The sequence below is a fragment of the Mastomys coucha genome, unplaced genomic scaffold (assembly GCF_008632895.1).
Source record: "Mastomys coucha isolate ucsf_1 unplaced genomic scaffold, UCSF_Mcou_1 pScaffold13, whole genome shotgun sequence".
Lineage (NCBI taxonomy): Eukaryota > Metazoa > Chordata > Mammalia > Rodentia > Muridae > Mastomys > Mastomys coucha.
In genome coordinates, this window is record NW_022196895.1 from 61,173,554 (window position 1) to 61,186,677 (window position 13,124).

At 46.4% G+C, this 13,124-nt stretch overlaps 1 protein-coding gene across 5 annotated transcripts in view; it reads right to left on the minus strand.

The window, feature by feature from the left end:
* The window catches only part of Alpk2 (alpha kinase 2), a 127,363-nt gene that overhangs the window by 14,099 nt on the left and 100,140 nt on the right, over positions 1 to 13,124 (minus strand). For 3 of the 5 annotated variants that reach the window (XM_031365886.1, XM_031365887.1, XM_031365888.1), the window contains 3 exons: positions 8,753 to 9,027; positions 7,183 to 7,271; positions 1,617 to 1,834 (listed from right to left, as the gene is read on the minus strand). In XM_031365886.1, the coding sequence (XP_031221746.1) occupies positions 1,617 to 1,834; positions 7,183 to 7,271; positions 8,753 to 9,027 (582 nt within the window). Of the gene's footprint in view, positions 1 to 1,616; positions 1,835 to 7,182; positions 7,272 to 8,752; positions 9,028 to 11,314; positions 11,543 to 13,124 lie in introns of those variants that run through there. The other 2 variants (XM_031365891.1, XM_031365890.1) reach the window with 2 other exon arrangements.

The following is a 13,124-nucleotide window of genomic DNA, read 5'->3' on the forward strand; positions in this document are numbered from 1 at the left end:
GTGTGTGTGTGTGTGTGTGTGTGTGTGTGTGTGTGTGTGTGATTCCTGGGAGGGGACAGGCATTGCTGCCTTTGCAGATCGGCTCATCAGTAAGACAGAAGTGTTTTCTGACCCAGCTGCCTCACAAGAGTCCCTCAGGGCCCTGTAGAAGATCTTCACCCATCAGAACCTTTTAACATCGGGGATACTTGAAAACACTGGGAAGTAAATCTACTACAAGTTTTTAGTTTGTCATCTTGTGCAGGAAGTGTGATAGCCAGTGTCTGAAAATGTAGGTTGGAGTCTTTGGACCCATCGACAATTATGGACTGGCAGTCACTAAACGGTGGCTCCTGCCCTCAGCTCCCTCATCTGTAACATGGGGAGTGTCATAGGCTCTACAGAGACTAAATAAAAATCATAGAGAAGTGATCTGCCTGTCTCTGTCTCTCTGCCTGTCTCTCTGTGTCTCTGTCTCCCTGCCTGTCTCTGTCTCTCTGCCTGTCTCTGTCTCCCTGCCTGTCTCTGTCTCTCTGCCTGTCTCTGTCTCTCTGCCTGTCTCTGTGTGTCTCTGTCTGTCTCTCTGTCTGTCTCTGTCTCTCTGCCTGTCTCTGTGTGTCTCTGTCTGTCTCTCTGCCTGTCTCTCTGCCTGTCTCTCTGTGTCTCTGTCTCTCTGCCTGTCTCTGTCTCCCTGCCTGTCTCTGTCTCCCTGCCTGTCTCTGTCTCTCTGCCTGTGTCTCTCTGCCTGTCTCTGTCTCTCTGCCTGTCTCTGTCTCCCTGCCTGTCTTGTGTGTCTCTGTTGGCTAAGCTCACAGCCTCAAGCACTGAGGAATGCCATTTTCTCAGCTCTTAGGTGTGAGATGACTGTTGTACTATTTTAACACAGGCTGATTTAATAAATTCTAATATATGTATGTATATAATTTAATAAATTCCTATCACACATGTCTTGAATACATAAAGCTCATTTGAGAGAGAAGCCAAAAAAAAAAACAGGGGAAAAAAGATTAAAGAAGCGCAGATCGTAACACATGGATGAAAACCCAGTTACTGCCACTGTACTCTGCTGGGAGCCTACACTGAACATGCTTCCCAGAATTACCTGCCCATGGATTGAGGGAGCAGGAATGAATATCCACAGCTCCCATTAGCACCAGGCAAATGCTGTTCATCGTGGGGGCACTGACTGTCCCTGTAGAGGCCTATTGCTACACCAGCAAAACATAAAGAAATGTTTTTAGGCCAGGCAGAAGGGGCCGTGGCGAGTTACCTCCGCTTCCGTGTACAAATCTCTGTTTCCTTTTTATTTCCAAGTAATAATACTGCTCAGAAAAATCTGAAGCATGCCGTTCGATGACTATGAGGCATTGTCGCATACAAGGGTGCTAAACTCTAGTGGTGGCCTCCAGGATTCCATCCCTGGAGCCATCATTTTCTAGAGGTCAGTCTTTGGGTGAGAGAGCCACCTCTCCATGCTTCGTTTGCAATGGGACATGAGTAACATCTTGGGAAGGAGATGCTTGTTGGTACCCAATGGACTTCTCTTTCTCTTCACTTCCCCCTCCTTCCTTCCTCCTGACCTTTGGAACAGCGTAGGCCCACAGCCCCTGCAGAGCTGCGCCGTCTGTCTCACTCACCCTGCATGTCTGTGACCAGGAGACAGCCACTTGTTTTCTGGTATACCCAGTGCTGGAAGGTACAACACTTCTGACCAGCCTCTGAATCTCGTCTGAGGAAGTTGATTTCCTTCCCGTCTCGGATGGAATACTTCACGAATTCTCCAATCAGCTCCTCTTCCACTGTGGCATAAGGGATGTTGTTCTCGGGCCGATGGATAAGGAAAATAGGAATGATCCTGTCAGGGAAGAGGGCATGATCACGCATCAGGATTTTAGGTGGGGACACAGGGTCTGGGCATTGCCATCACCTGGAACAGCAGGGCACATGGTCAATCCAGAGCCCACTTTGTATTTTATTTTATGTTCTGCAGTGCCCTTGGTTATTATGTAAAAAACCAGAAGAGTCATTACTGCTTTTGTTTTTAGAATTGGTTTGAGACTCATCCTCCTCATTACTTTCAATATCCTCATTACTTTTTTGTTTATTTGCTTGTTTGTTTTGTTTGAGACACTGTCTTACTATCAGTGCTGGTTGGTCTGGAACTTAGTATATAGAATATTCTGGGATGGATGGAACTCACAGAGATTAGCCTGTCTCTGCCTCCTGAGTCCGGGATTAAATGTGTGAATGTTCATGCCCAGCTTTGGCTTTGTTTTAATTTTTTTAAATTTATGTGTATGGGTGTTTTGCCTGCATACATGTACACCACGCATGTGCCTGGTACTCAAAGAGGCCAGAGGGGGTGTCAGATCCCATAGAACTGGGGTTATAGGTTGTGAGCCACCATGTGGATCCAGGGAATGGAACCCAGGTCCTCTGGAAGAGTAGTCAATGTTCTTAAATGCCAAGCTAAATCTCTTCAGCCCCATTTAAAAAAAATGTTTAAAAAAAGGCCTCACTATGTAGCCAGGGTGGCCTCAAATTCACTAGGCAGCTTAGAGTAACCTAGAATTCTAGCTCCTCTTGTCTCATACTCCAGAGATTGCAGGCTGGGATTACAAGCTGGAGTCAAGACAGCAGGCTCTATCATTTTATCTCAGTAATTCAATGGATCAGTAGCTATCACTCATCCATCCATCCATCTACCCATCTATTCATTCATCATCCATCCACCCACCCAGCCCTCTACCCATCCACCCACCCATCTATCCATCCATCCACCCACCCATCCCTCCATCCACCCACCCACCTATCCATCCATCCATCCACCCATCCCTCCACCCACCCACCTACCTATCCATCCACCCACCCACCTATCCATCCATCTACCCACCCATCTATCCATCCATCCACCCACCCACCTATCCATCCATCCATCTATCCACCTATTCACCCACCCACTCACCACATGTATCCCTCCCTCCCTCCCTCCTTGCTTCCTTCACTCCCTCTTTCCCTCCCTCCCTATCCACCCTTCTTTCAGTCAGCAAACACTCATCCTCAGTGGCCTCTCTGTGTTAACACTCTCCCAGCCACTCTTTCACAAACAGCAGTAACGAGAAGCAAGGTTCTGCCTTTTCCTGCGTGAAACTTATACTTAAATGGAGGTTACACACAGAGAGTAACTGCATGGAGCTAAATGGCAAGCGGAAGTCTAACGCAGTGGCTGGCCAGGAGGTTGCACTGTGGTGGTGGAGGAGCCGTTATTTCATTTGAAGAGCTCATCGGCCCTTGCTTATTAATAAAGGTCATCTGAGTGAGACCTGAAGGAAGCTGGCGGGTGGGGGGGAGGCAGCCACAAGGATATCTTAAGAGAGAACCTTTCAGGTGGAAGGAGGAGCAGGAAAGGCTCCCTTCCTCTCCTCACCCCTCACCCCCCTTAGGATGATGGCCTCTGCATCTTGTAACAGAGATATCTGAGGCACAGTTGGATGGGAGGGCCACATGGAGCTGTGTCCCTGCTGCATACCCCTAAAACACAGGTTGGCCATCAAGCTGTTGTCTGTCTGTCATGCTCTGTCACATCTGCAAGACTCAGGGGATCTGCTGAAGACTCCTAGCCAATTACCCACCGTACAAAAGAGTTCAGGGTTTGTCTGAGTTCTTAATAATTCTGTAGCCTTTGGGGAGTGGGGAGCCAGAATGTAGTCTGGGTATTATTCACCATCTCAATTAGCCTGGTCTCTGTCCAGTTGGAGCCATTTGCATAGACAATGTGATGCCGTTGGTATTCATGAATTCTAAAACAAAAAACTACAGGGAGGAATGTCTTCTCTTCAAGATCCCAAAAGCTCCCTAAAAGAAAACTGCTTCAAGGGCACATTTCTGGAAGGAAACATGGAGTGTGTGTGTGTGTGTGTGTGTGTGTGTGTGTGTGTGTGTACATGTGCATGCCTGCACATGCAGGGGTAGTGGGGTGAAACAATACCCACTGTGGGTCTACTGTCCCCAGATCCTAGCAGGATGGGCTTCCCCTGGAAGGACAGATGTGTGCAGGACCGTCCCAGGGCACACACACATGCATCCTGATGCAGACTTCTCAGATTTAGGCCCAGCCTGGACATCCTTCAGAGAACACTCACTTCCATATGCTAGAATCACTTATGTGGTCACAAATCCTCCTATTTTTAAGGAAGGAAAAACCAGTGTCTGATAGAAAACAAAATGTCCTCAAATATCTTCAGGGTTGTGACTTGTTTGGTGGATATGGATGAAGCCAATTAAGCTTCACTCCCTACTTGGCACCCACTCTTTTAACTCCCGAAACCCACCTCGATGTCCATTATGCATTCTTTTCCTTTAAAAGGGCCCCAAGCCATACAAGAGTCAAGCTGCACACACAGACCGTGTGTCTGCCCCTGCTGTAGGACATCATGGCTTTATGTGTGGTGGATGAGTTACTGCTTTATTGCAGGCACTTAGAAACTACTTTTGAGGGTCAGTGAGACAGCTCACTGATAAAGGCACTTGTGGCCAAACCTGATGAACTGAGTTCAAGCCCCAAGACCGTCATGGTTAAAAGAGAGAACTGTTTCCTATAAGATGTCCTCTGACCTCTACACCTTCACTGTAACACACACACACACACACACACACACACACACACACACACTACATTAAAATCTAATGAAAAAAAAAAGCCTACTTCATCCCTTCTTCAAGGTTAAAGTCACAGAGATAACCCATCCTCCAAACCCTTGGAGTCCAGAAATAACAAAACCTCCCAAGACAGAGCACACCCCAGATAGGCCAATTATCCATAAGGACAAGGCTGCACCCTAGAGCAGCAGAAGGAAACAGATCACATCCTCAGGGTGACAGCAATAACAACTCTGGCTCTCCTTGCAGAAGCAAAGATAGAGGGTTGTTTAGTCATGCACACTATGGACCCCTTCGTTGCTTAGTTATTCGCATTTCAATCTTCCTGTATTTCCACGTCTAGCTCCCGTCAGCACCCCAAGGATGAACTCGGAGTCACTGGATTCCTTCCCATCCCTCTTCCCAATGCATGAATTCAAGCTCTTTTCACCGGTTTTCACCATCCCCTGGTCCTACTTGGACAGGTGTCTAAGCCTAGCCTGTTGGAGTTGCCCAGAATGTGGCCTTTTGCCCTAAAACTCTGTTATGGTTTCTATGTTTCCTCCCTGAAGGCAGAAGAACTTAAGAGAACAGAGACTGGAAAAAGAGAGAACGAGAAAGATAACAGGCAGGTTTCTACAGTATGAAACTGAAGTCATGCCAACTGTCGTCCTTTCGTGTTTAACAGGAAAGCGTTGCCTCTTTGCCCTTCACAGCGTATGAGTTTTGCTAAAGTTGCTGCCAGGTCTTCTTGTACTAGATACTCGTGTGGTGTGCTTCTTGGCAGAGGGCAGGAAGTTCTGGACATCCGCTGTCTCATGCCACCCAAGGGTAAGGTTTCTGAGTGAACAGGAGCACACAGACAAGAACTGCTTCCTTCTTGCCCTCTTCTTTCACTAAGGTTTAAGTGGCTGCTCTCTCTGCATTTCCAGCAAGTCCTGACTCGGCCCTTTCTCTTTCTGCTTAGCATGCAAATATGACCTTATTATACAAACAGCTAACAAACACAGGCTCCAGACTCTCAGGAATTTGCTGAGGCCCAAGATACTTTCCATCCAGAGGGTCATGGGAAATGGATTCTGCTTCAGCGCTCCTGATCTTCCCTACTGGGTCCATCCTTTTGCACTACGTCACCGTAGCTATTGCTTCTCAGGTTAGTTGTATTATGATGGCCTTAATTCTCCTGTATTTGTTTATTTCTTTGACAAGGCAATGAAAGTGAAATAGAGAAGATGTATCTGATTTTCTGTTTAACTTGGTAGATATCATAGTATCTATTTAATGTGATAGAATCCATTAGCTCATTCACATGCATATTTACTTAGTAAGTACCAAGGCTGGTGAGGTGGCTGATCAGGTAAAGGCACTTGCTCTATAAGCCTGGTGACCCCAGTTCAATCCCTGGAACCTACATAAAGGTGTAATGATAACCAACGCTACAGAGTTGACCTCTGACCTCCTCGTGTGTGCCATGGCACATAAGCCTCCCTGTGTATGTATGCACATTCACAATAATGATAATAAACTTTTAAAAATATGTGGTTTTGTTTTATGTGTATGGGTGCTTTGCCTGCATGTGCCTCTGCATCACAGCCATGCAGCACCTTTGAAGGCCAGAAGAGGGCGTCAGGTCCTCTGGAACTGGAGTTATGGATGGTTGTGATTTACCACATGGATGCTGGGAATTTAATCTGGGTATTTGGAAGAGTAGCAAGTGCTCTTAACCCCTGAGCCATCTCTCCAGCAGCACAGTTAAAAAAAAAAAATTGAAAGATTACTTAAGGGACAGGAAAAATGGCTCAGTGATAAAAGCACTTACTGTTTTTTCAAGGGACTCTGGATTTGTCCCCAGTACCAACATCTGGTGGCCCAACATCTGGCGGCTCACAAACACCTATAAATCCAGCACACATGTTTATACATTTTTACATTTTAAAAAATATCATAGCCGGGCAGTGGTAGCGCATACCTTTAATCCCAGCACTTGGGAGGCAGAGGCAGGCAGATTTCTGAGTTCAAGGCCAGCCTGGTCTACAGAGTGAGTTCCAGGACAGCCAGGGCTACACACAGAAACCCTGTCTCGAAAAACTAAAAAAACAGTAACAAAAACAAAACTAATACAAAAAAAACCCCATATTTTTATTTGTATGGGTATTTTGCCTGCATATGTACCTGTGCATCACATGCATTCAGAGCCCACAGAGGCCAAAAGAAGGCATCAGAGTGATAAACCTAAGGGGCTCGAGTGATAGGCAGTTGTGAGTCACCATGTGAGTGGAATTGGGCCTAGGTTCTCTGGAATAACTGCCAGTGTTCTTTAGCCACTGAACCATCTTTCTAGCCACACATAGTTAACTTTTTTAATTAAAAAAACTATAATATTTATCAGGCATCCTTTTATACCTCTAGAGATCAAACAAGAACAAGACTGTGGCCATGTGATCCCTCACAGTTTATAGTCAGATGAAATCAAACGCTTGACCCTTCTCTCCCTCCAGCACTCTAGGCCTTCCACATCCATGGCAAATCAGGGGCAGTGACACAAGGGAACCTCCACAAACTTACTCTGGCACCTCTCCGAAGCCTTCCAGGGGCTGTGCTTCAGCGGCATAGATCTTGGCGTAGTATCTGGCAGTATTCTGAACGTAGCATTCCTGTATCACACCCCCCCAAAAAATGGTAAATTCGAGTGAGTCAAAGAATTCAGAATATTGCTTAGCAAGATGATTCATATTTCTAAGATTGCTCAGATAAATAGATTCCTAAGCCCATCATGGCTGGTTGGCATCACAAAAGCATCTTTTTTTGTTTGTTTGTTTGTTTTTCAGTGCTGGGGACCCTTACCAGGACTTTGTGAGTTAGGTTGGGTGAGTGTCCTGCCACTAAACTACACTCCAGAAACAAAACTTACAACGTGGAATTGGCCAGCAATAAAGGCGTCGAGACGTGAGTTACATAAGCCAACACCAGATAAATGGCCTCTTAGGCAAAGTGTCTGGGAACAATAATATTTCTAGAGCAAGCATGGAGGCCCTTTGGCATGGTGTCAGATGATGGTTGGTAGGGATGGGACTGGCATTTCCCAAGATCTTCTGCAATTCCTTTTCAGAGGAATAATTTGAGTAGCAAATAGCGAACATTTGTTAGGACTCCTCCTGAGGGAAAGCCAAGTGGATTGATTATGCTTGCCACCCTGTAAATCCTGCCAACCAGGAGTCAGGATGCTGTGGGAACCTTCCATGACTGGGTCATGCTTGAAAGGTAAGAAGGTAGGACAGGGAGAAAGGAAGGAAAGAAGAGAAGAGGTTGGCTTTGGGGGAGAAAGCAACACAAGCGGAAAGCTCTGTCTGTCTCACTTGGAGCATAGGAGTTGCCCTTGTCAGCACACAGTGCCATGGAACATTTCCACACCTGACCTGGGTGGTCAGTGCTTGATGGTACATGAGAGCCTCACCAAGCCCTGTCTACTAATTCCATGGGTAACAATTTAAGGAGACCCACTGGGAAAGTTCTAGACCTAACTCTAGCAGCTTGGCCACTGCTGGTGTCAAGGTGAACCACAGGGTCAAGGCTGAGGTGGAGAGAAGGAGCGGCTCCTTGCTCCATGAACGCCTCTCCCTTCCTCCGTCTTGTCTCTTGTCCCACGGCTCAGTTTTAGAGAGAGGAAATCTAGCTAGACACTTTGTTCAATCTTCCCTCAGAGTTTATAGGCAGACTTTGAACAAGCCCCAGAAAGCAGGGAACAAGACGACTCCTGACGTTTCCGAACTTTCGTTGCCTCTTCCCCACCTCTCCTCACATTCTAACTCTGGTTCTAACTGTTCTCGGGGATCCCAGCATCGACTGTCACTTAGAACCCCTCCTTTTATGTCACCCCTTATCCAAGTGGACCAACATGATCACAGACCAGTGGACCCCAGGTGAAAAGAGGAAAGGTGTCCCTGAGATAAGCCCCAACTCTTGTGAGAACTGAGAAGAGAGGACCCCCAATCATTTAACTTAAACCACACTAAAAAAAAAAAAAGTCAAATGTCCTTGTAGAAATATTCCGACTTTCTACTATGCGTCTTATTTTCCTCTCATGTCATGTATCATTCTCCCACCCACAGAGATACCCATGGGCTCCCTGACCCACCTGGGCAGCGAGTTTATAGTTCCTCTGCACAAGTTCATCATTGTTTCTGGTCCCATGGGCGACGGCATTGTGCACCTTGAGTACGCATGCGTGGCCAGGTTGGAAGACCGGCATGAGGCCCTTCATCACCGTGCTACGGAAAGCTTTGCGGTGCACCCCTTCGCCAAAGTGAAGCTCCTCCGTGGAGATCTGGCCACGTAGGTGGTCCCCGAAGTAGCTGTCGTTGAAAACATCTTCTTTGAAGATGAGCTGGCTGAACTCTATCTCTTCACATCCTAAAACACAGTACAGCTTTCAGTGGAACCGAGTCATTTCCAGACCTGGTTTTTGAGTAGCTACTCTCCCTTTATAAGGGTAAAGACAGAGGAGACCTGTAGAACCCGGAAAGACAAATCGTGCTTAACGCCCGACCGAGACACAGCTAGCACGAGTTGGGAGTGAGGGGGAATGAGGAGAAAGGTCATTGAAGGAGAACATGTACAGAGCAGGCTGAGGGCGATGGACAAGGAAAGACTGGTTTGGAGCAAAACTGGGGAGGCCGAGGAAGACTTTTGCACGGCTGGAAAACAGAAACGGGCACAGTAGCCAAAAGCAACTCTAAAAGATGGGTAAAGCTGACGAGGGAAGAGCACCATTGAGAAGACCCAACAGCACTTAATGTGTGTGTGTGTGTGTGTGTGTGTGTGTGTGTGTGCGTGTGTGTGTGTTACAGTGAGTGTGTGGAGGTCAAAGAACATCTTATAGGAAACGCTTCTCTCCATGATGGTCCTGGGGCTTGAACTCAGTTCATCAGGTTTGGCTGCAAGTGCCTTTACCCAGTGAGCCATCTCTCTGACCCTCAAAAGTAGTTTCTAAGTGCCTAGCATAAAGCAGTAACTCATCTAGCACACATAAAGCCATGATGTCCTACAGCAGGGGCAGACATATGCTGTATGCAGCTTGACTCTTGTATGGCTTGGGGCCCTTTTAAAGGAAAAGGATGCATAATGGACATCGAGGTGGGTTTCGGGAGTTAAAAGGGTGGGTGCCAAGTAGAGAGTGAAGCTTAATTGGCTTCATCCATATCCACCAAACAAGTCACAACCCTGAAGATATTTGAGGACATTTTGTTTTCTATCAGACACTGGTTTTTCCTTCCTTAAAAATAGGAGGATTTGTGACCACATGAGTGATTCTAGCATATGGAAGTGATTCTAGCATATGTTCTCTGAAGGACGTTGAGGTCAGACCTAAATCTGAGAAGTCTGCATCAGGATGCATGCGTGTGTGCCCTGAGCTGGCCCTGCACACATCTATCCTTCCAGGGAAGCCCATCCTGCTAGGATCTGAGGGCAGTAGACCTACAGTGGGTACCGTTCCACCCCACTACCTCTGCATGTGTGTGCATGCATGTATACATACAAACACACACACATACACACACACACACACACACTCACATACCCTATGTGTTGTTTATATACAAAAAGACTAAAATTCCTCATCTTGGGTTATACTGCTTCCACTAAGAAAAAAATCTCTGTCTGTCTCTGTCTATCTGTCTCTCTCTCTCTCTCTCTCTCTCTCTCTCTCTCTCTCTCTCTCTCTCACACACACACACACACACACACACACACCCTATGTATTTATATACAAGAAGAGTAAAATCCCTCATTTTGTATTATACTGCTTCCACTAAGAAAGGGTCATACACACACACACACACACACACACACATACATCCAGTAGGCAAGAGTTGAGGCGGCTTCAGTAAGAATGCCTTGAATACCTGGTCTCCAGTTGGTACAAAAATCCCATTTCATGATTTTATACAGAAATATTTTCTTGGTGGAATATTTTTAAACCACAGCTTTGAAAGCAACCCATGGGGTGGAAGGAGAACTCTGTGGGTGAAGTGGTCACTGCATAAACGTGACTTGAATTTTGATTCCCAGCACCCATGTTTAAAAAAAAAGGCCAGGCACAGTTGTGTGTGCCTTCAGTTCTAGCACTGGGAGGGGGTGGGGTGGTGGAGAAAAGAGGATTCCTATGACTTGCCAGTCAGTCTAGCAGAAATGGTGAAGGGTTCTGTGAGAAGCCCTGCTCTAGAACACTAAAATGGAGAACAGTAGAAGATACCCATTGCCAGCCTCTGGCCTACATGGGAAGCAGCACCTCTTCACACACACACACACACACACACACACACACACACACACAAGCACACACAAGCAGCCTGACTTAAACTAGGCATTAAGACTGTGAAGAGACAGGGTTATTCTAGAAGATGAGAGTCAGAAAGCAGGCGGCGGGGGGGTGGGGGGGGGAGCCTTCACACTGAAGAACTAGACGAACAGCTGAAAGCTGCAAAAGGAAGAGGAAGATAGACGACTACTCCAGAAGGTCAGAGGCCAGAGAGGAATGTGCCACCTCATTAACAAAAAGGACCATGGAGCTGAACACAGTGGAGACACCACAGACTAGTGCAGGAAGAGACCCGTAAGCCGCAGGCCACACATTCTGTCCCCAGTACTGCGCATAAGCAAAGTGACTCGGAGAAAAGTCATCAAACGAACTCAAGGTGAAAGTTGCCTAAATAGCATGTGCTGTGCGGTATAATTAACAGTCCTGACTATAATGTCTAATGTGAATATCACTTTAATGAGGATATAGCCATGAGAGGGAAAATTAAAGAGCCAAGGAGTGGTTGGTCACAGTCTCTTGAAATGCTCTGGAGGGGAAGGGCGAGTGGCTGTTGGCATTGCCTCTTCCTCTGTGTAGACATCAAAAAAATGGCCTCCGCGGCGACACCTTAGTAGACGAATTGTTTCAGTCAGATCTTGCTCAGTGGGAGCTGGCAAGACTCCCACTTTAACTCAAGTAGCAGAGACATGGGGACGTTGGGGACCCTCAGGAGAGACAGGAATACAGCGCACAGGTGGGCTGGGGAGAAGCTGTGGTTTTCTCCAAAGCCTGAGAAAGGCCAACAGCGTTCCGACTTGTGCTCCCAGCTGCCTCAGGTCACTGAAGGGCAGTTCCTGGCTGGGAGCAGACTCATGGCCGTGAGCCAACTGTGAGACTGGTGTGTAGACTTTACAACCCCTCACCTGGTTCTTTACTACAGAGAAACTATGTGGCTGCCACAGCCTGGGCTACTGCGAGGTGAGTAGAAGCAGTCAATGGGTATATTAATAAATGTTTGTAACATCGGGCCTGTGAGAAAGACCCACCAGGCAAAGGTGCTTGCCCTCGAGCCTGAACATCCTTGGATTCCTGAGATCCACATGGTGGAAGGAGAGGACCAATTCCTAGAAGCTATTATTACACACACACACACACACACACACACACACACACACACACATACACCACATTTTTAAATAAGTAAATAAATGTAAAAGAAAATTCAATGTAATAACATCTTTAATTTGTGCTACTTTGTATTTTATTTGGCACGTCATTTGTTTTGGATTTTCTCATGAGTTTAGTTCCTTTAAATTAGAGACCAATTTATAAAATATTATTCGTTCCCCACAGAAAGAATTAAATAAATAAAATTTCAAAAAAAAAAAAAAAACTAAATAAATAAAGGGAGATTCTCCTGAATAAAGCATGCAATTAGGAGTGCTGCTCAGCTATTTCACCTGAAGGTCCGGGTTAGGACAAGGGCGGGTAGCCCTGAACCTTGATGTGGATCTGCACAACTGGGGTTTCCAGTTCTAACGGGGCAGCATGAGATGTCCTCAAGATCCAGACCAGAGCTCTGTCTGCGATCACTAGATTGGTTCTTTGCTTCAGAGAAGCTGCACTATGGCCTCATCTGTATATAGTGGCCTCACATTTATTTTCATTAAAGTCTTGTTCATGTCTGCACAAAAAAACCCTTAGGAAATGAAACATCCATGCGAACCTACTTATTAAAGTCAGCAAGCATCAGAGATGTGGACAGCAACCAAGGGTAAGACGCTGACAGAGGACAGCTGTTGTAGTACATGTGAGACGGTAGGGGGCAGTGTATGCACTTTAACTTTGAGGGATGTGGGCCAGACACCGGGATGAAAATTTCAAATCTCAGCACAGGAACACTTCAGAGTGAACGCACGTACGTAATATTGGAATGGAGTCTTGAGAAATTTCCATTGAGTGTATTATTGGTTTTGGATATATATTTTTCTCCTCTCTTCCCTCCCTCCTTCCTTCCTTCCTTCTTTCCTATCCTTCCTTCCTCTCCCACTCCTCGGCAATCATGCTAGGTGTCCCAGGCTGGCATGGAATTCTCAATTCTTCTGCCTCAGCCTCCTAAGTACTCCTGTTATATTTTTCCTGTTATATTTGGTAACATCACAGTGTTTGTTAGACCATTTTTAAATCACGATTTGGGTTTTAATGTTGT